General features: G+C 38.9%; 1 protein-coding gene across 7 annotated transcripts in view; it reads left to right on the top strand.

The window, feature by feature from the left end:
- BACH2 (BTB domain and CNC homolog 2) overlaps positions 1–27,394 on the top strand; it is a 195,773-nt gene that overhangs the window by 146,078 nt on the left and 22,301 nt on the right. For all 7 annotated transcript variants that reach the window (XR_005556686.1, XM_039343133.1, XM_039343138.1 and 4 more), the window contains exons 3-4: positions 1,575–1,829; positions 25,536–27,086. Coding sequence is in view for 6 of the 7 variants with exons in the window: in XM_039343133.1 (XP_039199067.1) it covers positions 1,587–1,829; positions 25,536–27,086 (1,794 nt within the window). In the remaining variant the exon portion in view is untranslated. The remainder of the gene's footprint in view (positions 1–1,574; positions 1,830–25,535; positions 27,087–27,394) is intronic.

Raw genomic sequence — 27,394 nt, 5'->3', positions numbered from 1 at the left:
TTGCAGCATCCTCATAGTCATGCGGTTTACATTCGGATGCTTGACAGCTGGTTCATATTTATGTCCTAGGACAGTGGTGGTGAACCTATGGCACACGTGCCAGAGGCGGCACACAGAGCCCTCTCTGTGGGCATGCGTGTCGTCGCCCCAGCCCCACCTCCCCCCGCAGCCCCCTCCTCACCAGCAGCCCCCCTGGAGGAGTCGCCCCCGTGCACGACCTGCATGGAGCAGTGCAGCCTAGGACATGGTAGCCGGGCAGCAGGGATAAGATTTTGCCCTCACGCCCCGTCACGCGCAGATGATGTTGCAGGGCGCAGGCGGATGGTATGGCCACCATGGCGTTGCCTGGGCGATCTGCAGCAGGCTGTGGAGGCAGTAGGTGGCCCTGCAGGGGGCGGAACAGGGGCAGGCAGAGTGGTTTTTGGGCACTTGGTATCTAAAAGGTTCGCCATCACGGTCCTAGGATCATGTGATCCCTTTTTGTGACCTTCTGACAAGCGAAGTCAATGGGGGAGCCAGTTTCACTTAACAACCATGTTACTAATCTAACAATTGCAGTGATTCCCTTAACAAATGTAGCAAGAAAAGACGTAAAATGGGGCAAAACAAACTTCTCACTTAGCAACACAAATTCTGGGCTCAATTGTGGCCATAATTTGAGGACTATCTGTATTTATTTCTATTAAAGTTCTGCATTTAGAAGTACATTTCAGGTCTACCTCAGCCTAGATATCATAGAATTCCAGGGATACCTATTTCCATGTAAGTATGTGTTTCTAAATGCATTTGCTCTGGGCCAGGAAGTTCTTAATTCAAGTTTCCTCTCCTACAAACTCTCAAGATGTAGTTAGGCAAACCACTAACCCTCAGCCTCCTCCATTAGCCTCGCTGAGTAATTGCAGCTTTACTGTTCAGATTTTATATAAGATAACATAATCTTTGCAAGTTCTATTTTAGGTTTTCGGTATAGTTATAATTCTGCTATCATAATATCTAAATCAGTTTAGTAAGATCTGAGCTGCTCATGTGTCATTTTAAAAGGGTGGAATATGTGTTTTGCATGTAAAAATCTACAACCAACTTGCCCTTGAAATTGGAGACCTATTGAGAATTTCAACCACACCTTCCCTGTAATGCCACTAAGCGCCAGTAATTCTAAAATACCTAAAAACGATAGGTTGAATACTCTGATTTACAAAGATTGTCTCAGATATTCTATCCCATCCCCTTTTTCTCCAGGCAGCTTATACTATTAAAACAGTGTTTAATAATAGCCTTCAACATTTCTTAAAATCCATCTCTCTCATTCAGCATTGTGGAGAAGAAAAAGCCAAATAAGTGGGTTGAGTAAAAAGCTTATAATGCAATTGTCTTTTCAGAGAGAAGAGATTTCTTGAATTCTTTGTTGTAGCTAAGAATTAAAATGCTGATCAGCAGTTCTGCAGAGAACTGGCTCAACTATGCAGGGTGCAGAAATCATGATGTAATCTTCCTTTTTTTTTTTTTTGCAAGCACTGTAATAACTCACTTTGGCCCTCTATCTCTCCCTTATTGTTTGTTGCTTCTATTTTTAGGGTGTGAACGGTATGTCTGTGGATGAGAAGACTGAATCCCCCATGTATGTGTATGAGTCAACAGTCCATTGTACCAATATCCTCCTATGCCTCAATGACCAACGGAAGCAGGATATTCTCTGTGACGTGACTTTGATTGTGGAGGGCAAAGAATTCCGAGCCCACCGGGCTGTGCTGGCTGCATGCAGCGAATACTTCTTGCAGGTGTTAGTCGGGCAGACGGAAAATGACCTGGTTGTCAGTCTGCCAGAAGAGGTATAGTATGCCATTGTTCATCAGTCACTTTAAAAGCAGCCTTTCCAACATGGCAGCTAGGAGAGAAAACAAGCTCCTCTCTTTTGTGCCCCACTGCTTAGGAGTGAGATAAACCTGAAGGTTTTTAAATATAATTCCCAAAGCTCTGCATGTTGCTCAAATCAGACTCTGCTGGAGGGTGTTTTAATCCTGAGAAGGAGAGTAGGATGTGATGCTCGGGTCTGCAGGGTTAGAGAGCAAAAGCAAAGGAAACAGCCTGCCGGGAGCAAAAGAAACATCAAACGAGAAGGAAGGAAGAGGGGAAAGCAGCAGGAAGAGGTCCAAGCAGCACAATGGACAGAGTGAATCCTTCGTCCAGTGCTTTAAAAAGAACATGTAAAAACATGACCACCCTGAACCAAATTGCTATGCGCTTTAGGGAAGAAAGCATCTCAAAGCTAAATCAGAAGCAGGATGATTAATTCTGCTTCACTAGTTCAGTTTTCCTTTGAAAGACCTCTGTGAGGCTCCATTTTTACCCTAGCAAAGTGCTGGGATTCCTTGGGTATTTTATTATTATTATTATTTTTGTAACTGAGTGCATTGCTAAAGAAAAGAGGTGACTTGCTAAGATTTTAGGCTTTTGGCTATGGTGCTGATGAAATTGCCCAGTGCTTTGTAAATTCTACCTTGAAAAGTTACCTTTGCAGATGGGGCAAGAGGAATTAGGGGAAAGGGGAAACATTTAATGCAAAACATCAAAGAGAACACTGCACTCAGCAAATCTTTTTCCAAGTTCAGTTCTCTGTCAAGGAAAAGAGTTTACAAGCCCAGGTTTGTCAAGTTAAGAGAGGGTCACTGGGACACTTTTGCTTGGCTATATGTAATTGTAATACTGCTTGAAAATGTTAGAAAGAATGCTTGCTTAAGCTTCTTTGCTTGAAATGCACATAATGTAAGGTATGTTTTATATGCCTCCCAATAGGCTTGATGTGTTGACAGATTCAATAATTAAATAAGCCAGGCACACTAAAGATCAGCATGTTATCAAACCCTCAATTAAATTAAAAATATTTTATGTCATGAAATGCATTGGTATCTGATTTTTATGTCACCATATATGTAAATGATGTAAATTTACTATTATGCATTTGATTTTTATCCAAGAATTATGCTTTATGTGGAAAGAAAATATATTATGCAATTTGTATCAGGATAGTCAGTTTATACCAAAGGTCTGGAAATACAGCAGGATTTTTTCCCACCAAAACCTGCTGAAGATTCTCCCACCATAACTCCTTTCTACCCTCATTCGTGTATTTGCCATAGTATTTGGTAGTTTTTCTAGTTGTGCATCCTGCCTCTGACTAAATTATCTCCCTGCAATAACTATTATGTTACTATGGGGTCAAAGAAACCATCACTTCTTTGCCCAAAGTCAAAAAGATCCTCTCTAATACTGGAATCAAAGTTGAACGTGTTTTGTCACACCAAAACGGGCGAAATATCCCCACTCTAGTTTCCATAATGACATCTTCTGAATTTTGGCAATATGACTTGGAATAAGAAGATTGTAAACAGTCTATACTTGCTATCAGTGAAAGTATAGGCCAGTGATAGCAAACCTTTTAGAGACCCAGTGCCCAAATTGCAACCCAAAACCCACTTATTTATCACCGGGTGCTGGGTGGGCATGGCCACAGTAGTCATGGCAGACTGGGTGGGCAGGGCCAGGTCAGCGGGGGCCAGTCCCGCGCCATTTCCAGGGCACGGCACATGTGCCCACAGAGAGGGCTCTGAGTGCCGCCTCTGGCACGTGTGCCATAGGTTCGCCACCAGTGGTATAGGAATTTCTCTCTAGAACAGAGATTCCCAACCTTTTGGGCACCAGGGACCGGTTCTGTGGAGAGAGGTTTTTCTACGGACCAGAGGAGGTCTGGTTTCATGTACTGTCTGTACCCCACAAATGGGGCTTTGCTTGTTTGTGCAGACTGATTTCCAGCATGCCACAGCCCAGTGCCGATCCATAGACCGGGGATTGGGGATCCCTGCTCTAGAAGATGTAGAAAAAAGGAGAAGGCATTCAGCAAAGGCTTCCAGAATTGGGTCTGGAGTATGTGTAGATTGTTTTGGTCTTTTTAATTTTTTTAATTTATCTCTGCTTTTTCCTTATTCGGCTAATAATTCTTCTGTTACTTGGCATTTATGATGATTATGGCTAGGAAGCTCTTTTAATTTTTTGGTGACTTCAAAATAGGACCCGAACTCCTTTCAATCTTAGCCAATGAAACTGGATTAGTGAGATTTGTACCTTTTCATTTCCCTGTTCAGATATGAATTGTCACCTTAAACAAATCATAAAGTGATCATCAGAAGTATCATTACTGGCAAAGTCATGTCTCCTTCAAGTTGATAAAGATGATCTCAATCAGATTCAACTCCTTGCCATTTCTTGACAAGATTTATTGTCTTAGCTGCAGAATAAAACTGAAGGTCATAAGATTATTGTAATACAAAATTGATAAGAAATATTAAATGCATTAATCCTTAAGGACTTGCAATAAATTAATATTTTATACTAGTCTTGCGAGTTGGATGTGGACTCAGGCATATAAAATGGCATATATAGAGTCCTATTTAATTCTGTGGGAGTTACGTGGTGGATAAGATTGCAATCTCCGTCTCTTATAAAACCCTAATCTTGTATATTAAAAATACATGGTATGTATCTTGGTCTATTTCCTTCTCCTTAAAAAAGTGGATTCATGATTTTTACAACAGCCTTGTGCACATGGAAAAGGAGGAATCTTTTTCTAACTGCGTGTTGAAATTGGACCGTGTTAAATTCAAATCTTTCTGTCTAAGAAAGAGATTAAAATTATAGTCTTGGTTTGATCTCTGTCCCTTTGAATTTTTCTTTATTTACGTGTAGAACCCATTCCTTTTGACAAGACATTCTAATTAATCTTTTCATTCATGATAAGAATTTAAGTAGCAGTTGGGAATATTTCCCACTTCCCATCTAGATTACCAGAGAGGGAAAAATGTGATAGAAAGACATGCATGGCTGTGAGCCAAGGATATAGTAGGTCGTGCCAATATTAGTTGGCAGCCAGCCATTATCTAATTAACGTGGCTTCATCGCTATAAGCAATAATTCTTAGGAACTGATTGAGTCATTTGTGGTGCCATGGTACTTTTACTTTAGAAAGAGTCAGGACTGTTTATAGTGGTGTCTGAGTCATTGGATTGCCTTCCCTTTGCCAATTAAGGCAAAGCTGCATTAGTCATAGTGAGCTGAAAGCAGAGTGGAAGGAAATAACACTGGGTTCGTTTCCCCCTGCTCTTGACAGAGTCGGACAAAAGGAATTAGCTCCATTGCAAGTAATAGCCTTGGGTCATTCAGGTACAAGCTAAGAAACCCCTGTCCACATAAAAGTGGTTCACTAGCAAAGGAGCAGAAATGAAGCGCCCTCAGGCTGAAAGAAGGCAGGCATCCTCCTCTTCAGGAGGTGAGGAAGAAAAGGATCTGCTAATTAATCAGAGGGCTGTGGTTACCAAGCACCGTTCTACAAGGGAATTATGAAACAGTTGCTTGATGAGAATTTGGGAGAGAGAGCCTAAGAACTAACATGACATAAGTCATCCCAAGATTTCACACTTTTTTAAAAAATATAAAATGCTTTGTATTGTAGCCTATCACATGTAGGGGAACCCAGTCTTATCCTTCCATTCGGCTTCCTCGTGTCTATTTCAAGTTATACCCTTCTCAAATGCCTGCCGGCAACCTGGCAACCCAAAAGACCAGCTGCTTGACGGTCCCTTTCTCTCCCCATTTGCCTGGGTGTCAAAGACAAAATACCACAGCATTGTATACTTACCTCCCATTTGACTTTGATTGCTAAAGAATGCAGATTAGAGCCACAGGTAGTAAGGTTGACCGGGTGTTGGGGGAGAAGGTCCAGATTGCATTTAAGGCACATGTAGGATGATAAGCAAGCCAAATCGGTGATTGCATAATAGAGTTTGATCTTGTTGGTGAATTAATACTGCTGTTAAGTGTTAATGCTGCTGTTAAGAACTAATTAATAACCTTTAGCCCAAATGGCAAATGGGTCATAGGGTTTTGGCTCAGTTTTCATTATTGTTCAGCATTTATAAAAAGCTTAGGTAGAGGAATTGAAGGGATACTCCTGAGGTTTTAGGGATTTTTTCACATGCACGTACAGATAATCCTCAGCTTACAACAGTTCATTCAGTGGGCTGTTTGAGAGTTACAATGGCACTGAAAATGTGACTTTTTTTTCATACTTACAGCTGTTGCAGTATGCCCATGGTCACATGTTCACAATTCAGTTGCTCGGCAACTGACTCATTTAGGATGGTTGCAGTGTCCCAGGGTCATGTGATTGCTTTTTGCCTCCTTTTGACAAGCAAAGTCAATAGGGAGGCCAAATTTCTTTAACAGCTGTGTTACTAACTTAACAGCTGCAGTGATTCACTTAACAACTGTAGCAAGGAAGGTGGTAAAATGGGGCAAAATTCACTTAACTGTCTACTTATTAACAGAAATGTTAGGTTCGGTTGTGGTGGTAAGTCAAGGACTACTGGTATTTATATATTTAGATTTATATTCTGCTCCAGCCAACTGACTCTGAGTAATACACAACTTCCTAATAACTAAGTAACAGCCAATTAAAACCAACCTGTTCAGGATATTATGATTGTCTGTCCCCAGATGCCCTCCCGAAGAGCCTGTTTTGTGGCTCTTCAAGAACAATAAGGGTAATAGTCTAAACTTGTCTGGAATTGGCTACAGAAAAGCTGTAACCCTTCCCTATTAGGTGAGATTATTCATCTCTGCTTAAGGACATTATACCAACTCTCAACTTGCTGTATATAATAGCACACTATCAGCTGAGTTTGAGAGCTGAAGTTTTTTTGGGGGGGGGTTAGGGTGTTTTGCTGAAGTTTATTTCAAATCAAAATAAAGATACTATTTTCTGTAAAATGTAAAGTTTTCTAAAATCCATTATAGTCCTAGAGTCAAGGAAACTGCTATTATTTCTCCTTCTCCTGATATGGGATTTTACTGTTCCTAGTGCCAGTCTAGAAGTATTGCTTAGGATATATCCATTCCCTAGCCTGCTTCAATCATTGCACAATGTGTAATCAGGATTATATGTAGTGGGAGAAGCATCTGGTTGCAAAACTGCTGGCATGTCACTACATTCCTCCTCCTGCATTTAAAATTTCTTGCAAGCTGTAATGGTGAAATAATTGCATACCAGCAGTTTTGCTTTCCCTCATGGTGCTCAATCAGGAGCTTTTGTTTTGTTTTGCAAGTACCCAGATAAATGCATTAAATGCGTGCCAAACTATAGATAAAGCACTATAAAATAAAATTTGCTTTCTTTTTGTATTGAGCTGGAGGTTGAGAGAAATTTTATTACTGTAGGATCTGCAGTCATTTGGAGCAGGAAAACTGATTAAATAGCATCCTTTGTGCTCTCCCTGCTAGGCAGATAGAGGAAACCTTAATTGGCTTTTGGTGTTCTTTGCTCTGGTGCTTTCAGTTTTACAAAAGTGAAGATGATAACAAATCACTTTCTGATTATATTGTGAGAGATTAAGATGTGTAAACAGTGTGCACTGTGTGGTGCCTGTACCTAATAAAAGCCAGATTCCAAATAAGCTTGACAATATGGAGAAATGCCCAAATTAAATAATATAAATCCTATCAGAGAGAAATGCATTTAGGAAGGAAACTCAATCACATTAATACAGGATGAATGACACCTGGCTTGACTATAGTAAATTGGAAAAAAGTACTAGGAGGTTTAGTAAACATCTGCTAATGCAGCTTCAGAGTGTGTCAATAGACATAAGAGTCCAAATAATGAGAAGTAATAATCCCTATCCAACTGTAGTGTTATCTTTTTGCATTTCCAAACTGTCTGCAGTGGAAAACTTTATCCATGAAGACTCTTCATGCAATTAAGTACCTTGATTTTCCATCATTATTGCTTGAAGAGCCTTCGTCAATTAAAGCAGCATTCCAGTAGAGCAGGGGTGTCAAACTGCCGGCCCACGGATCGGATGCGTCACGCGGAAGCTGTGCACACCCCAGCTCTGGCAAGGGGAAAAAAAAACACATCACGTGATGAGGAGAGTTTGACATCCTTGCAGTGGAGTGAGTTATCTGCTTTATATGAGAATGACACCTGGAAAGCTAAGGGCACTTATTCCTCCTTTCCCAGATGCAGGCGAGGTCATATCTTTATAGTACCTAAAGATAGTAATAATTCCCCTTGACTCTGCCTCAGTCAGAGTACTAGAGTACTACATCCAGTTACGGCTGCTGCAATTTGAGAAGGATATCAGGCAGCTCAAAATTACCCAGTAGTCCATGACGGATGATGAGAGACCTGGATAATCACCTGCTCTGTGGGAAAGTTGACTGAGTTAGATATTTTTAACTTTAGGAAGAAGCAAGAGATAAAATGACATGTAAGGTAAGAAAAATTGGGACAAAACACCCTATCTACAAGATATATATTGTGAGGCTGAGCAAATAGTGATGCACCCTCACTTCTGGACGTTAGTAGATAAATTCTTCAAAAATGCTAATTGAATTAGAATGCATCTGAGGTAAAATAAATAAATAAACTTTTGTGCCAAGTATCTTTAGAGAAAAATAAAAATAAAACATCAATATCTTTATATAAACCTGCTGCATAAGTAGAATTATAAACATGAGTGTCTGTTGGATCAGATCAACAGTGTATGTACTGCATGTCTGTTCCGTAGTGATCAATCATTTTGGAATTTACAAACATGGAGAGGAGAGCCAGAAGTCATTGTTACCTAGCACTGGCACTTAAAATATGTTGCTTATGACCCCAAAGATATTTTAAAACCAGTAAAAACAAATAGCTTTTCATAGACTGAATTTTTCCAATTGCCTTTTGAAAAAGTGTGAATTGCTATTCATCACATCTAATTATAGTGATTTCCATAATTTACCTATTGTTTAATCAGACTTGAATCGTTCCATGTTTAGTTTAGTGACTGATCCTGAGTTCTATTATAAGAGACAGAGAAAAACTTATATTCATACATTCAATACCTTGCCCAATTGAATATACTCCTATCATGTCACATACAGTGCTGCCTGCCTTTGTTCCATTCATCAGTTATCTGACTGATACAAGGTTTTAAAAACAAATGTGAAGAATAAGATGATAATGACCACTCATTATAACAACTCTTAACAGCTCATATCTTCATTATCATAGGCACTGTTCAATTCAGTACTAAATGCTGGAAAATGCAAGCAAGAAATTTTAGCTCTGTGCCATTGATGGGCTTGGCCTAGCCTGCCCTTCTTGCTGATCCAAGATCGACCACAGCGCACAAAGTGAGGCAACTTCTCAAACAGGAAAGAAGAGATTCTCTTCTCAAGAGGTTTAAGAAAAGATTCTAAAGTGCAAGGGGACAGTTATATATCTCCTACACTACTCTGCACTGATTTGTCACTAGGGCTGTAATGAAAATGAAATTTAAATTGCCAATTCAGCTTTTGAAGTATGGAAGAATGGGGCATTATCAATTTTAAACAATCTATTAGAATAAATGCAGATTATATCTTCATGGATATAATCAGGGGGTTTGTTTTTTTTTTCTTGGCAACAATACAAACAATACAAAATGATAAACAATGCCACTGTCTTCTTTCAGCGATTTTCCAACTCTTAATATACAGTAGTCTCTCTTCCAAATAATATCCATGCCTGACTCTGTTTAGCTTTTTCAAGATCACCCAAACCTGCTGTGACATCTAAAAGACTATGTGTGTTCTCCTTTAAAAGCCTGCAAGGTGTTTATGACATGCAGGAGAAAGCCTTTCTCAGCACACTAGAAATGGATACAAATTTGATGAGAAGCTTACATGGGAATCCATTTTGCTTGAAAATTAATAGGTTTGCAAGCCATATCAAATGGAGAATAAGCCAGGAATGTTGCTTTATCTTTCAGTAGACACTACATGATGAAAGGGAACATGGCAGAGAGTTAATCTTCTTGTAGAAACCAGCAGGCAGGGATAGGAGAGATTGGCTTACAGCAAGGGTGTCAAACTCAATTTCACTGAGGGCCGCATCAGCATTGCGGTTGCCCTGGGGGGGGGTGGCCAGAGTGGGTTCAGCCTAATGAGTGGGCGTGGATGGAGTGGGTGTGGCCTACTGGGTGGACATGGCCAGTTCTACATCATTCGCGTCAAAGGTGCCTATGGGGGACCTGGGCAGGAGTGGGACAGATCTGAGGGTCTCTGGCAGAAGGGAGTGAGACCGTGGCAAGCGCCAAGGCATGGTCCATTGGGCAAGTGCCAAGATGGCCACCACAAAATTGTACATTGGCTCCCAGCTGGCCAGGGCCAGGGCCAAGACAGCAGGGGCCGTTCCCTCGCTGTTTCCAGGATGGCTTTGCGGGCCACATGAAACTATTTTGCAGGCTGCATCTGGCCCCCGGGCCTTATGTTTGACATGTCTGGCTTACAGGGAGTAATCACCTGGATCACTGGAGTTGATTTGCCCCAGAAATGGGATATTCCTTGTATGTGAAAGTCCTCACCTTTTTGTGGCTATTTTGGAACAATAAAGGGCAACCATTTATTTGGGCAGCTATTTAGGTACATAACTGCCTCAATTAACTGCTAATTCTGCTTTTAATTGGTTGGCTGTAGTCTTTTTTTTCATGTTTTCATGTTTTTAATCTGTTTTAATTACAGTTTTCAGAGTATAAATTTAATCAAATATTTGACACCCATTATGAAATATACCGCCTTTGTTTGATGGCACTAGCACCTAGACTTATATACCCCTCCCCAGTGCTTTACAGCCCTCTCTAAGCAGTTTACAGAGTCAGCATATTGCCTTCAACAATCCGGCCTAATTTCACTGACCTCGGAAAGTTGAGTCAACCTTGAGCCAGTGAGAATCGATCTGCTGGCAATCGGCAGAATTAGCCTGCAGTTCTTTCTGCATTCTAACCACTACATCATCATAGTCCTTAGTTCCCAATACACTTCAAATATTGGTCTGTGTACATTTTTTGCTTTAGCACATGTCATATTTGTGTATGATAAAAACATTCTCATAATTTTGGAATCTCATGTATCAAACAACACAGTAAAACAAAATAGAGGCAGGCAGTATCATTATCTTCTTTAAATAGTAGCAATGAAAAATTATTGCAGCTATTAATGTTAACCACTAATGTAACCCATCATAATATCATGTCAACCATTGATATAACCTATTGACCTAACTGGGGAAATGTATGTTTTTGGCCAGGAAAATAAAATTTGGTACAGGACAAAAATAAAAGGTAAAATACACTAGTGTTTCTGTGAGACTTTATTTTAAGAACAATTGCCATGCATAGTTTCACAGTTCCATTCTGAATTTAAGAAAGTTCAGCTTCCTGAAAGCTAGGAATTAAACATATGAATATATATATATATATAATAATGGTTTATCAATATAATAACCACAATGCTGGAGTTCTTCCATTGAGAAAAACTGATTTAAAAAATAACACAATTTTGAGGTTACAATATTGTACATGGTACATGAGATTGGAAAAATATCAAAGTGTAGCAAAGAATTTCTCAGCCATTCAGCAGGGCTATTACTGACAATCCTGAGAGATGAAGTCCATACATCTAAAGGAGCCCTAGCTTAGTGAATGCTGTTTGAGACGGGGTATTCAGTGGTTTGAGTGTAATTCAATTAGATCTTGTATTTAATGATGCTAAGGGGAATGTCCCATCTTTTTCCAGCTCGATCTTTACATAGTGATGTGAGGCAATTCTGCCAAGCTCTTTGCTGACATCCTGCTATGAATCACAATATTCACTCTCTCTAATCTCTTTCATCATCAGGCTCATATTTATTCTGTGAAATTAATTGGCAGTTGATTCGGGATAGAAAAAAATATTTTCTCCACAAATTGAGTGTTTCATTGTAAATTACAAGACATGTCTCTTTGTGTCAGTCATTGGACAGCAATGAAAGGAGCAGGTTCAGGTTTTCCTGTTCTGTAAACTTCCACAGTCTGGACAACCTGGAAATTTATATTCTCTGCCACAGTTTTTCCTACTCGTTTAAAGCATCAAACCTTAAAATTAATAATATAGTAACTGCAGCTGAACAGTACTAACAAGCCTAATCTGTCCACTCATATCCACTCTTCTTTCCATGCTTCAGCAAGACCCCCAGTGATATATACATAGGGAAGCACAACATGGATCCAAGGCAGAGATATAATATCTTCGGGATGTTTCTGTTACAAGTATTAGCGGTCACTTTCTGTTACAAATATTAGTGGTCCTTAGGTAAAAATGTTGTCGATGTGAGAATGCAATGATAGAAAAAACTACACTTAATTTAAGCTGCTTTAACTCAGCTGCTAATTGAATTAAAACACAGTAATTGTCCATAGAGCAGCTATGAATCCTAATTTCAAGATATTACAAATACACTGGAAGACTGGAAATGTTGGGAAGTAGAAGGCTAAATATAAATTAAGAAGCTCTACAATGGGTTCCCAACCCCTGGTCTGTGGACCAGCACTGGGCTATGGCATGCCAGAAACCAGACCGCACAAACAAGCAATGCCCCATCTGTGGGATGCAGGCAGCACACGAAACCACACACCACTCCAGTCCACGGAAAAACCTCTCTCCACGGAAACAGTCCCTGGTGCCCAAAAGGTTGGGGGGGCTACTGCTCTACAACATAGTCTCAGATTTTATTTTATTACAATAGAGCTAAATAGAATATAAGGACCTCGTTCTCTTTTACCATGGAGAGCAATATGTACTCTGATTGGCAGTGACTTTCTCAAGTCTCATTCATCTGTATTCTTTAAAATCTTTTTAATTCCAGCCTTGAATCCTGAACATGGAAACTGTGATTGTAGAATATAAATACTGCAATAACATGTTTTCCCAAACACCTATATGAACCTATATGAAAGCCATGATGCAAAGTGGAATTGGCTTAGGGAGGGTTTTTTTTAAGTATATTAAATTATTATAGGATTTACAGTACAAATTTCATGTGCTTTTCATCTCTCAGTGTTGGGGAATAGTATCATCAATTTTTACCAATAGTGATCAGAAGAACAAATACACTGATATTTCCAGAAAGCTGGAAGCCACATGAGTCCTGAGGCCACTATTCACTTATTAAGATAGTATACTGTAGTTACTAGCTACAGCTAGATGCTGATATTACAGACTTAACATAATATAATTCCATCATATGCCTGCAGCAATTGCTCACTGAGGTCTTCACCATTTGTTTACTCTGCTACTAACTTGACAGGTGCTCGTTCTTATTTTTACTTGCCTTCTTCCTTTGCCTTTGGAGAATGGCAGTTTGCCTTCATCAATACTTCAAATGAAAGCAATAAAGCTCAACTCTCTGAAGGTGCATATTTTGTTTTGTTCAAAGCGAGTGTCAATATTGCTGATTTTGCTGCACAAAAAAAGTTCAACTTTAGCTTTTTTTTAAACAAATGGGAGTGCATGGTCTAAAGTCCCACCGATGGGATCAAATGGGCGCAATCTGTTCCTCTTGAGATACTTTAGAATTTAATTCCCAATGTCCCCCTCTACCAAGTTGGACAATAACAAGGGATTATGGGTATAATAGTCTGAAAACTTTAGAGCAGCAGTCTCCAACCTTTGCGACTTGGCGGCCTGGTGGGCGAGGGGAACTGGACCTCGTGAATGGCAAGCTGATGCGTGCAGCTCAACTTGCACAAGTGGCAGGCTAGCACGTACACGCATGCGCACACAGCTTACACAGCCCAGTTTCAAATAGGCCACTGCACAATAATGGGCCACAGCCCGTGGGGTTGAAGACCCCTGCTTTAGAGGATAGCAAATCCAGATGCTCTCACTTTGCGATATCGGATTTTTATTGACTCTGCTTTTCACTTCCTTTCTTGCTTTTTGAAGTACAAACTATAGAGGAAGCTGCTTTATGCAAAATCAAATGATTGATTCAGCTAGTTCAATGTTATTGGTTCTTTCTGACAACTACTTTCTGAGATTTTTTGGCAGAAGTCTTTACTAGTTTCCTAGACAGTGGGATTGGAGCCTGGCACTTCTTGTATGCAAAGCATGTATATTGCCTCTCAGTCATGTCCTCCTTCAGCTCTCAAAACACAACAATAACAAAACTCTTAACAACTTTCCTTTATTATAGAGTATGAGACGATTGATATAAGCAAAGCTGCCTTATCCTTTCCTGCCAGTACATCTTTTTGACCAGCATATCCCTCGCCTTCCTTTGTTCTTTCAGTGATTTAGACATGGAATGACAGTAACTGTTGTTAGGGATGAACAGAAAGTATTCCTAAACATATTTGTGACCAAGCAGTTCCTCTGCCTGGTCCCTACACTTGCTTTTTCAATACTTTTAGTATTGTTATGTGTCATATGAATTTTTATGATCTGTTGCATGTTGTTTTTCCAGTTTCCTCCCCTGTAATAGTATCAAGTTTTTCTGGCACGGAGGAATACAAACGAAAACCCAGGAGACCGCATTAGCATAAAATGTCCCGGTTCTGTCAGTTTGATTAATCTGTCTCTTTGTCTCCACTCTATATGATAAGTGCTATTAATGGCTGCAACACTTCATATGTCAAAGTCTTTCTTCTTAATGACTTGAAAATGTGGTTTATTTACCCCCTCCCCTTTTTGTATTATTTTTCTCATTTAGCATTCCACTCAAGAACAGATTTATTCTGAGCTCTTTCAATGTCTTACTAGTTGCAGCACTCCAGTGATTACGTATAGTGTTGGGGTATGAATAAAGATGTGATCCAGGGGTAGCAGCTGCTGAGGCAGGCTGAAAATAGATCTGGTGTACACTCAGCACTCTTCCCAAAGGTCTTTTATTTATTAGTAACAGTCTTGGTGTTAGCTTGGATTCTCATTTAGTAAGAAGATTTTTTTTTCCTTGTTTGTTTTTCAGAGCAGTGACTTGGCTCTATTTACTAAGTGTAGTGTGATTTTTTTTAAAAAAAAAATAAATAAATTATTTGCTCCAGTTTTGTACCAAAGGAGTGGCTTCAACTAGCACAGTTATAATACCATCCTGGTCAAATGATCTGGCCTAGCCTGCATTTCTGTCTTCTTTCCTTCCTTGTAAACAACTTTCCTGTTTCCAAGTGGAAGTTGGCTAGAGCCTTTTTTAAATAAGGACCTTGCTAGTATAGCTTTTTGTGGTGGTATCTACAGATAGCAATAACAATAGCACTTAGATTATATACTGCTTCATAGTGCTTTACAGCACTCTCTAAGCGGTCTACAGTCAGCATATTGCCCCCAACAATCTGGGTCCTCATTTTACCAACCTCGAAAGGATGGAAGGCTAAGTCAACTTTGAGCCAGTCAGGATCGAACTCCTGGCAGTGAGCTAAATTAGCCTGCAATACTGCATTCCAACCACTGTGCCACCATGTCTCAATTTGTATGCTAATGCTATCTATGTATTTTCTCTCCTAGAATTTCTGAATGTTATTTTTGTGAAGAAATGTATAGTGCCGTAACCACCTCCATTTCTTTTCCCCCGCCTCTTTACCATGCTCTTGTCCTTGTTTTAAATTTTTGAAACAACTGCTGGACTGCTTCCCATCTCATCTTATTTAATCATGAAGGGAAGTGCATGTTGTTTTTCTTTTATTTATGTACAGGATTTTTTCACCACACACTAGAAAGTTATGGTGTTAACAGTTTCCATTGCTTTGATAATGCATACAGCACACATGAGATTATAAATATCTGTTATACTTTTACAAGTAACTGTACATGCTGTTTCTTTCAGGGAAATGGAAGTTAGATATCTTGATCTAGCTTGCTGAGTATGTAAACATTTTTCCTTGAACATGGGAACTTCAGGAGTTGTGATAGATCTGTTTTGCTGAGATTGGATTAGCTAAGCTAAATTGCCACCAAAGTGCTCCTATTGAAAGTCATTCCTCTGAGTTATTTTGCAGCACTTCTGAAAATATTTCTTCTGCTGGGAGGTTATCCTTGTGCACTTTGGCCTGGCCAATTCCATGGAGTGAAAAACGCCATTAAAGGTATCTTGCCTAACTTTCAAACATGCAGGAGCATTGTGTACATTGGTGCACTATCCCTTACTGGAGCACAGAATTATCGCTGAACTCTTAAAACATTTAAATTTTGGGTTTGTAGTATCATCTTTCGCATAATGATGGAGGTTGTAATAAAATCACAGGCAAAAAGAAATGTAGGAAAGAATGATAGAAATAAATGCTTGCAATTTCTAAAAACCTGTCTATCTTGGCCTTTGAAAAAAGATTTTCCTAGGTTTTAAGGCAGGGGTCTTCAAACTTGGCCCTTTTATGACTCGTGGACTTCCACTCCCACAATTCTTCAGCCAACGTGGCATGCTGGCTGAGGAATTCTGGGAGTTGAAGTCCACAAGTCATAAAAGGGCCAAGTTTGAAGACCCCTGTTTTAAGGGAAGTTCCTAGCTTCTACTTCACAGGCAGATCTCAGGTGAAATCACTGTGCTAGAAAAAAAAATATAATTTTAGAGTGTTTCTATATTTGCATTAAAAATACATTGCATTTCTAATAGAAGTATACTTTCAATGCACTTTAGCATTCTAAAATTAGAAATACTGTATCTATAGTGGTGACATAGTTACTTCCCAAATGGAATAAAACTGAAGCCACAAAGCTGGAGCTGAACCCAAGTATGACTCTGGAACAATGACTCTTCAGGATGAGCTATATTTGACCTACTTATGCTGTCAAGGAAATTGAAGTAAGGGGAGTTAAAAAAAAAAAATGAAAGCCAGATGGATTGTAGAAGATTCAGTGGCTTTCTCTGCAGAAAATGCAGCAGTGAGGTTTTAGAAGACATTGATTTGCATCCTAATTCATAGTAAAATATTTGTATAATCAGCCTGGGTGAAGGAAACCAAGGTCTATTTTGACTTTATTCCTCAGACTGTATCATCTTTGTCATGGCCTTTTATAAGCATGCAGTGAGATTAGACAGGAAGGTACAAAAACTGTAAAAAAAACCAATGGCAAAAAAAGAGCAGTGGAGAATTTACTGGCTTAAATAAAAGGAAATTGAAGGAACTGTGAGAAAACAATAGAGCCAATGGTAGAAAAGAAACCTTCAAGAAGAAAAATGTTAAGTCAGCTCTGCATACATTTTGCTGCTTTCAGTAGTGTGCAGATCAAATAGTCCTGCTAGTATAGAAAACTTTTTATTCTGTAGTGTCTTGTATTGTCTTGATATTGAGTGGTTCTGGTTAAGGGTAATTTCTCTGAAGCATGGCACTTACAGGTTTTTAGGAGTATTTAGAGCAGACATGTCAAACACACGACATCACATGACGTCGCACAATGTATCAGGACTGTTTTGCCATTGCCAGCAATGGGATAGGCATGCTTCCGTGTGACGCATCCGGCTTGCAGGCCGGCAGTTTGACACCCCTGATTTAGAGAGAACATAACTAATTCCTTTTTCTGACTTTCTTTTATTCTTCTGATATTTTTGACACACAAAACCAAGGGGAAAATAGCCAAAGAACAGCTTTATTTTGATAGCCCTAGAGATTGTTGAACTGGAAGCACCACATTTAAAAATATATATTTATTAAATTTATATGCCACTATCTCGCTATCCAAAACAATTCTTAAGTTGCTGTCCCTACAGATCTGTTGTCAGTGTCTAAAACAGACATGTCAAACTCGTGATGTCACATGATGTCGCGCGACACATGGGGACTGTTTTGCCATTGCCAGCAATGGGGTGGGCGTGGCTTCCGTGTGACACGTCCGGCCCTAACCCAATTTTTCTATGGTCACATTTTAAACCCATTATATCTCAATTTGTCATCAAACATCACAAATTTAGAGTTTGATTTATTCTCCTTTTCAAAATCAATCCAGGTATAAACACCCTGTGACTCATATTATCTGTGTTAAAAAGGCAAACATCTAAATAAATTTAAAATGAACCAAGTTGCTTCATAATCCATGATTCAAGAGCTACCTAAATTTTGCTGCTTCTACAAGCATGTCCCTAAAACTTTCTCCCATGAAAGCTTGTAATGGATTTTATGTGAAGGATATTAAGTGTCACAAGATTGGTTAAAGCGATGGGAGAAGATAAAAATTAACTTTAATTACTCAGCTTTGTGTGGCTTACTAGAATCCTCCAAAATACTTAAAGATGAAGTCAACTTATCCTAACATTTATTCCAGCTTGCATGTCCAGATTCTGTGCACCATTTTAGAAGGGTTGCTTGAAAACATACTTGTTAAATTTTTAGGCCTTTCCTAATTCTTTTTATCTCCAAATGGTAGAAGCAAGGATAAAAATGCTTTCTCAGACATAAATAGCAAGATGATAAATTACATTCATAAAAACAAGAGCCAATTTTTCCTGGAGCTGCCTAGCAAAAAGATGCTCACTTAAGGGAAGAGCTAGCTATCTGCCCCCCCCCCCCAAAAAAAGCAGGGGAAATTAACCAAAAAGATTTTGATCATAGAAAATAGAGAAGGATACTCAGCAAGTCAAATGTCTTTACTCTATGTGAATTAATACTAAATAGTTGGACTTGAATCTTTCTCTCCCCCTATCGCCCTGTGTTTGTAGCCTGGTTAAATTGGTTTGTAGATGTAGCTGAATGTAGATGGATGTGATGTTTTTCCACTGGATTTGCAGTACATGATTTACTCCTGAGGATGACTTACATCAGGGGTCCTCAACCTTGGCAACTTTAAGACTTGTGGACTTTGCTGGCTGAGGAATTCTGGGAGTTGAAGTCCACAAGTCTTAAAGTTGCCAAGGTTGAGGACCCCCTGGCTTACATCTTTCATGACATCACCAGCTGTGTCAGAGTACATATAGCTTGGTGCAAAGTCCTCTTCTTATATTAGGAAAAAAAGGGCATTTGAAAGTAAATTATGAAGCTACTAAATTTGCCAAATGAGAATTTCTCTTAGTTAACAGGTACTAAATCATGATATTAATTTTCTAATTACTAAACATAAGATGATTCATCATGCTGAAGGTTATGGTTTTCATCATATGGAAGTAAATGAATCAGAATAACATTTTGTTGTTCATATTTCATTCAGTCAGCACTAATTGCAGTTATTTTCTTCAAGTGTTTCTAAAAGATTGTTTATGCTGTTAATAAGATGAGCAGCTGTAATGATACTGGCTGCCAGAACTGCAGCCTTGTTTGAGATTCACTGTACTGTGGCAATAATCTACTGTAAATGTAAATTCAAAGTGAGCACAGTCTTCACACAGCAGATGAAACCTGAGCTTGCACACACCTACAGTCTTCTACACTTGCTGTCCTTTATCAGAACAATATTGTCTCACTTGGTTTAGCAAGCTCAGCTAAAGCAAAATGATGCTGTTTTTAGTAATAATCAGCTAATACCTAAAAGTAACTATATATAATATTCAATCATGGAATTATACAGAACAAAAGTAACATTTTGTATTTATCAGTCTTCGGATTCCAGAATGGGATGGGAGAGGATATATAAATTAAATAAATGAGATCTTCAGCTTCCTGAACATTTCCATGTGAGAGATAAATCGAGTGGCAATGCCAATAGATTTTGTTTTATTTATGTAATTTTTATTCTTTTTGGCTGTTCACCATCTAGTACAGACATGTCAAACTCGCGACATCATATGACGTCGCACAACGTATCAGGATGGTTTTGCCATTGCCAGCAATGGGGTGGGCGTGGCTTCTGGATGACGCGTTCGGCCCACAGGCCAGCAGTTTGACACCCCTGATCTAGTAGATTTAAAAAATTACATTGACATGCAAGATGAAAGGCAAATGATTTTCCAAGGAACATTTATTTTATAAAGTTTCATATGACTATCCAACTCATAAAGGCATCCCTCTGGGCAGCACAGAAACCATAAAAATAAATCATAATAGTACAACAAAAACAAAACCCACAGTACAATTCAGGTAGTCCTCATTTAGCAATTGCCTCATACAGTGACTATTTGCATTATGATGATGATGAAAAAGTAACTTTGCTTCCAGTCCTTGCATTTATGACCTTTGCTGATCTGAAAAGGAAAGAAAAGCACAGTTATGGTTTCACTTAGCCACTACCTCGCTTAATAACTGGGTTACCGGTCCCAATTGTGATAATTATTTTTTAAATTTTATTTTTATTTATAAATTGGGACTAGAGGTATGTAAAACGTTGCAGGACGAGCTCACCTAACATCCTGGTCTGGGGGAGCATCCCCCAGGTCTTCAAAATCCTCCTGAAGTCTACGAAAATCAGAGCCAATCAAATCAATGTCAAATTTTGTATTTCTGTATGTCTCTGCAGTATGTAGGCAGCTAACAATATGAATACAGCTAAGAAGAAAAGGCAGTACATGGCAGTACAATTCATGGCTGGCAAGGATTTTTAGCTAAGAAATCTGATTTCTTTCCACATTTACCCAAATAGAATTTGGAAATTATTGATAATTTCTGCTTTAGATGATAGAAGGATCTGAAGGAAGGCAGAACTTTTATATAAGGCTGCAGCCAGGTAATTATTTTGAACACTTTTGTAATCTGGTGAATCGGAACATTAAAATGTTTTCTGATAATATCTTAATTTTGTAGTGGCTCAGAATATTGCTGTGCTATTTAATCATTTTCTCCATATTGCAGTACAATAGCAGGGCATGATTGCTACTGTTTAAATTGTTAAATTCAAGACTGATAACATTCTTAAGTTCAAAAGAACATAGTTATTTAAAAATCCTCAATGGTATTTTTATAGGTGCACATTTCCTAATCATCTCTGTATTACTGAGCTTTTACCTCCCAGCTTAATATGTTTGTTATGATAGAAATGATACAAGATCAATTTTTTCCTCTAAAACTCAGCACAAAATCTATATCTCCCAGACTACCCAGGCAGCATTTAACAGCAAATTCTGACTAAAGAATTCTTTATTGGAAGACCTAAATGAGCAAAAAAACTGCATTTCTCAATGTGGTATCAAAGAATTTACATAAACCACTGAGATGAACTTGGCTGATAAAAAAATATCATCATGAAAATAAATGGTCTGTCTACACAAGATATGGAGGGGGATATGGGGAGAATCTGGGTAGCGGCCCAATAAAAGTTCATTTATTTATTTATAGCGTCCCTCAACATAACATGTTATATTGAATTTTGTAGTGTTTTAATATCCTGCTTTACCCTGGTTAATGCACAGTACTTCCTGGTGTGGCACATAGGCAACTCTTGGAGAAACTGACTGGACCGTTCTTATATGAAAGACATGACCAGCTGTAGGTAGTCCTCAAATTACAAGCAGGACTGGGACCAGAGTTCCCATTGCTAAGCAAGGCAGTTCTTAAATGAATCACACCTGATTTTATGACCTTTTTTGACACAGTTGTTAAGCGAATCACTACAGTTTTTAAGGCAGGGGTTCTCAGCCTTGGCAACTGTAAGATTTGTGGACTTCAACTCCCAGAATTCTGGGAGTTGAAGTCCACAAGTCTTAAAGTTGCCAAGGTTGAGAACCCCTGTTAAGGGAATAAAGCAGTCATTAAGCGAATCCAGCTTCCTTTCATAGACTTTGCTTGTCAGAAGCCAGCTGGGAAGGGCTCCTGTCTTCAGGATTTAAATTAAGTGGGAGGAAAAGTAAAAGAAGTACACTCGGGAAGCAGGAGTAAGATTATGAGAAATTAATCTGCTGAATTCATTATTCATTTACTTATTTAGTCTTTCAGGTTTTTTGTCTTTCATTTTACTTATTGAATACTTAATGTGGCCTATTTAAAATGTAGACCAGGAATCCTCAAACTTGGCCCTTTTATGACTTGGGGACTTCAATTCCCAGAATTCCTCAGCCAGCATGGCACGCTGGCTGAGGAATTCTGGAAGTTGAAGTCCCCAAGTCATAAAAGGATCAAGTTTGAAGACCCCTGATGTAGACCATTAAAATCCAGTAAAAACATCAGGATATATTACCCATAGCCGAGGAAGGTCTTGACATTGGTTTCTGAAGATAGGCAAGTGTGGGGTTCAAAAGAAGTTGCACACCATAAGAATAGCAGGAGAGAAGGCTTCCTACTGTTCCCCCAACCAAGAGGCTGTTATTTTAGGTCTTTAATATCCAGAAAGGTTCTTTTGAAATTATGTGTTTCCTCTGATAATCAGCCCTCCTGCTTTAAAAGTTGAAAAACAGTACTATTAATTTATTCCAAAATATAAGCTCTTGAGATCCATCAAGACTTACTGACTTGCCTAACCTGACCCTGACCCTGCCCTCTGAATTTAGGAGAAAGAAGTGCTATTGATTTGGTAATACTTGGCAAGCTTCCTGTCATTAATTTTCCATATGTTTGCTTTGCCCAACCCAGTTCAGAAATATTGGCATTTGCAGCACTCAGAATTTTCAACCACCGTGCCCAGAGCTGCTGAGAATTCTGGGAATTGCAATGCCAACACATCTTGGGAGTATGGTTTCAGGAAAGTGATTTATATCTATGCTAAAAGTGTGATCATACACTTTGTTTTTGCCAAAGGATACTGGAACTGATGGTAATTTAGTTCGAGATGCAAAATTTAAGAGTCACCATAAACAGTTCTAGCCTAATGAGGAATTGGGGTTTTTTTTCTAAATAGCTTGTTCATCCTCATGAAGTTCATGTATTCTTTCCCTCTGGATATAAATGTCCTATATTTGTTAAAAACAAACAATTTAACTGCAATCGGCACAAAGTACATGATAAAGTTTGCATATAAGCAGCTCTGCATTTGGAAGTGCCAGACACATCTGTCTGTCACTTTGACTAGAGAGCTGATAATGCACATGGCAACTTTTAAAACTAAGAGTACAAAATGCATAAATATATGCATAGATATATATATGCCAAGGTTACACCAACATTTTGTCCTTTTAATAAAGAAGAGAAAGAATGTTTAAAGCAAATGACATTCAAAGAATGAGCTGTGTGAAAAGAAGCAGAGTTAATTCTCACTAATTCTCTAGAATTTTCTTCTATTAAATAAACTGTAGCTTTGTGTAGCTTTTATCAGGCCATTGATAAAAAAAATCTATCCTAGAAAATAAAAGTTGGAGCTTAATGCAGGCATAAAAATTAAGTAAAATGTTAAATATCTGTATCAGAAATTATCTTGCCACTTGTACTTCAGTGCCACATTTTGTGTAAATATCATCAGTAGAAGATGACTCAAGGGATTTGAAGAGTTATATATTTGAAAAAAGAGGAATATTCATAGAGATACAAGTTAGAGGCAGGAATTTTCACTGAGACAGAGTAAAATCTGGTAGAAAAACATAATGTCTTTGAGCTATCAAACTTTTGCTTAGCTCAAGAAGTATATAAATTTCTATAACACTTCTAGTGTTAGGCTATCATTCTATCATTTCTTCATTTTAATCATCTCAACAGCCTTGCAGAGAAACAAAAAAATGAGCAGTTTGGTCAGGACAGTCAAAACCTTTCTTGACTAAATAAGAATTTGAACTTTGATCTCCTACCTTTCTGGTGTGTGCAAGAGCATCTAGCAACATGGAAGAACTATATTGGTTGCATATAAATGTGTATGACTCTATAAAAGCGAGGGTTGCTTGGATTACAACTAATCTAAATTAACTTCTTGAGGATTTCAATGTTCCTGGCACTCTTTTGTCACATAAGAAATGGCATCCTAGAATTTGTAGAGATTAGTCATAAAAAGATGTGATAGAAAACTTTTTGACATAATAGTCCTGAATGGATACTTTTCTAGGTTCGGATGCCAAAATAAAATGTCCTTGTTTACACTTAATTTCATGAAAAAAACCACAGTTGATTATTTTTTAAAACCATAAAGACATGGTTCATCCAACATTCTAAACCAAAATCATTCAATCATATTTGATTTAATTTATATAATAGGAATCCATCCAATCTGTTTAGATATCAAAAGCTAAATTACTTTATAAAAGATATTAACAGATCGGTATCCTTGGAGTATTGGTTTTAATGCATTTTTTAAAAAAAAAAATATTAAAAATCCATAAATTTTATTTGCATTATGAATACTGCAGGCCATTTTTGTATATGCAATCCATGCTTTTAGTTATGTTGCTTAGAACTTAGTTTGCTTAGAATTTATCTCAGAGTGGGAATCTTTTCACTGTATTATAAATATATAATGTGTATTTTTAAACTTTCCCTTTTAACCACTTTGTAATCCTCAAATACCTGTTTTCTTATTCTAGCATTATAAAGGCAAGCATGTTGGTGGAGCCATAATAGGGGCCAAATCAGTTTTCGCAAAGCTTTTGGCTAATGAATGTTTGCACTTTCCAAGAAGACTTTGTTGTCTTTAGTCATAGAAGTTACATATTTGCATCATCTCTACAGTTTCCAAAAATCCTTACTAAAGGCTTCTCTTGAATCTGTAAATATTCCTATTGTAGTCCTTCAAAATAATAATATTCATACCTAGTTCCTGTTGTAAAGGAATTAGCTCCCTACTCCTGCCTCCCTCCAGATTTTTGCCTCATATATAAGAGCAAGCAGCTGTGCCTCAGATAATGGTGTAGCAATTCCTCCAAAAGAGATTGCATGCAAAACCCTCTGGAGCAAAACACGAGGAGCAGATGTCTGGAATGCTGCAGTTTTAGGGGCCTGAAAGCCTTGACTCAGCTTGAGTGAAAAATACACAGTGGAATGTTCTGAGTCAGTGAAATGTTTTACGTAGACCTCATCAAGAGAAAGTACTGTACCGTTTAAAAATAAACAGAGAACAGCTCTTACTTCTTTTGCAGTTCTTCCACCTAGTGGGTGTGTTCTGTAAGTGCAAGATCATTTTTTGTGTTCTTAGAAGATAAAACTCCACAGGGAATATGAATCAAAAAATATTTATTGGAGGGGGAGGGGTTGAAATTAGAAACTTGGCTGGTTTGACTTACGTAGTCTGCTAAATGGTTGCTGTATCTCCAGAGTAATTAAATAGTGGTTGTGGCAGCCTAGGCATATTGCAGATGGAGAAATTGACCTCCAAATTATCTTTCTAAACACATGATTAAATGTCACAGGCAAAGTGAGAATTATTCTTGTTACTTACTCAGATTAAATTCCACATGCTTCCCAAGGATCCTGACTTTTTTTGAAGTGCCACTTAATTAAAGTTTTCCCAGCAACGGAGATCCTGACCCAGCTAAACTGAATAAAAATCAAATATTGTGTATGTAATTTCTGTTCAAAAGTACTGTATACTTTTTCAAAGAATATGTTTAGTAATAGCTGATGTACTTTATTCTAATTGGAAAGTCTGCTTTAGAGAAACATCGCAAAATTGATAATTATGCACTCCTGAAACACTTTTGACATCCAGGAGATTCCTAGACCAAATACTATCTGGCAAGTGTTAGAAATCTCTTTGTCCTTGAATCATTTGCTGAACGTAGTGTTTAGCTCATTCAATTACATGAAAATATAAAGACAAAATAATTGATTAGTGGAGGCATTTTCCAGTGCTGCTAATATACTAGAGGGGCTTGGAAAAAAATAGCAATGTTGAAGGTAATGCTGGCAAATTCCCTATTTTTTGTTTTGTTTTGTTTTTCATTGCAGGTCACTGCCAAGGGATTTGGTCCGCTGTTGCAGTTTGCTTACACTGCTAAGCTATTACTCAGCAGAGAAAACATACAAGAGGTCATCCACTGTGCCGAATTTCTACGTATGCACAACCTGGAGGATTCCTGCTTCAGCTTCCTTCAGACCCAGCTGCTGAACAATGAAGATGGCCTGTTCCTGTGCAAAAAGGATCTCACCTATCAGCGGATGCATGAAGATGAGAACTCGGAGGGAGAAGAGGAAGAAACTATGGAGTCAGAGACTTCAAAGATATCTTGTTCAAGAGACAGAATGCACTCAGAGCCCTTTGACTTTGAACCCGCCACGTCTGGAGCCAGTAAGGAGGAAGGAATGTTACCAGACTCGGAAATACTGGTGGATGACGGCAAGGATAGTTTGGATAAAGAAGTAGTAACACGGTACCCCAGGTATAAGAAATACCAGCTAGCTTGTACCAAGAATGTCTACAACACATCACATGTTAGTACCTCAGGTTTCACAAGCACATTCAATGAAAAAGGTTCAGGTGATGACCTCAAACCAGAACTTGCTGTTGGGCAAATTAAAAGTGAGCCTAGGAATGAGGAAAACGATGAAGACAACATCACACTTTGCCTCTCTGGAGAGGAGACTAGTGTCAGGGATAAAGAAGGGGATGTTGAAATGGACCGAAAGCAGCCAAGTCCCAATGGAGCTGGCAGGTCTAAAAACAGTTCCTCTCCTTCCTGCCTAAGATCTTTCTTCAACCGAACAAAAACTATAGACTTAGATGGCTTCCCAACTACTTCCCAACAGCACTTTGCCAGAAATCCAGCATGCCCTTTTGACAAGGGGACAACTCAGGGTGACCATAAAGCTGATTATGTCCCTTTTGTGGGCAGTTATGGGCTCTCCCAAGCTGTTCAGAAGGATGCTTCCAGTTTTACAGTGGGATCACCTCTAAGAAGTCCTGGCTTTGTTGAAGGCCTCTGTAAGCAGGAAGGTGAGGTGGACAGGAGGACCGTTATATTCTCTTCAAATGTTTGTGACCAAGTAAACCCTTCGGTGCATTCATATTCTGGCATGAGCAGCTTGGATAAAGATCTCACCGAGACTGTGCCAAAAGGCCTGTGGGCAGGAAGCAGCCAATCTCTTCCCAGTTGCCAGACCTATGCTCATATTGGACAGACAGCTGACCATTTCCCAGGACGGATGCGGCCCAACACCAGCTGCCCAGTGCCAATTAAAGTTTGTCCTCGGTCTCCTCCCCTGGAAACTAGAACAAGGACCTCCAGTTCATGTTCCTCCTACTCTTACGCAGAGGATGGCAGCGGTGGTTCTCCCTGTAGCCTGCCTCTGTGTGAGTTTTCATCTTCCCCCTGTTCTCAAGGAGCTCGATTCCTGGCCACTGAGCATCAGGAGCCGAGCATGATGGGAGATGGAATATACAGCCAAGTCAGACCCCAGATAAAATGTGAGCCATCCTATGGAACAAACTCTAGCGATGAGTCTGGATCGTTCTCTGAAGCAGACAGTGAGTCATGTCCTGTGCAAGACAGAGGACATGAGGTAGGGATCTGTGATAAGTACACCTGCTAACACTTCTTGTGACCCATACAGAAAGTCATTATTAACCTAATGGCCTTCTTTGTATCCAAAATACAGAGAATAGTCACTTTTGTCCAATATTCTATTGATGATGGAGTCAAGCTCATTGATTACTGGAAATATGTCTGAGAGAGTAAGAAGCCATCATATAGAAAGGTTCCATGAAGGCTTAAAATTGCTTGATCTCTTGATTATAGGGTAACTGTAGAGATAGGGAGTACCTCGTAGCAGGTTTGCTTCTCTCCCTGCCCACCATCCACTTGAGGCAT

Source organism: Crotalus tigris, unplaced genomic scaffold (genome assembly GCF_016545835.1).
Source record: "Crotalus tigris isolate CLP2741 ecotype Arizona unplaced genomic scaffold, ASM1654583v1 scf7180000017833.3397121, whole genome shotgun sequence".
NCBI lineage: Eukaryota > Metazoa > Chordata > Lepidosauria > Squamata > Viperidae > Crotalus > Crotalus tigris.
Note: the sequence above shows the minus strand (reverse complement) of the source record. Positions and strands in the feature narration are given on the sequence as shown.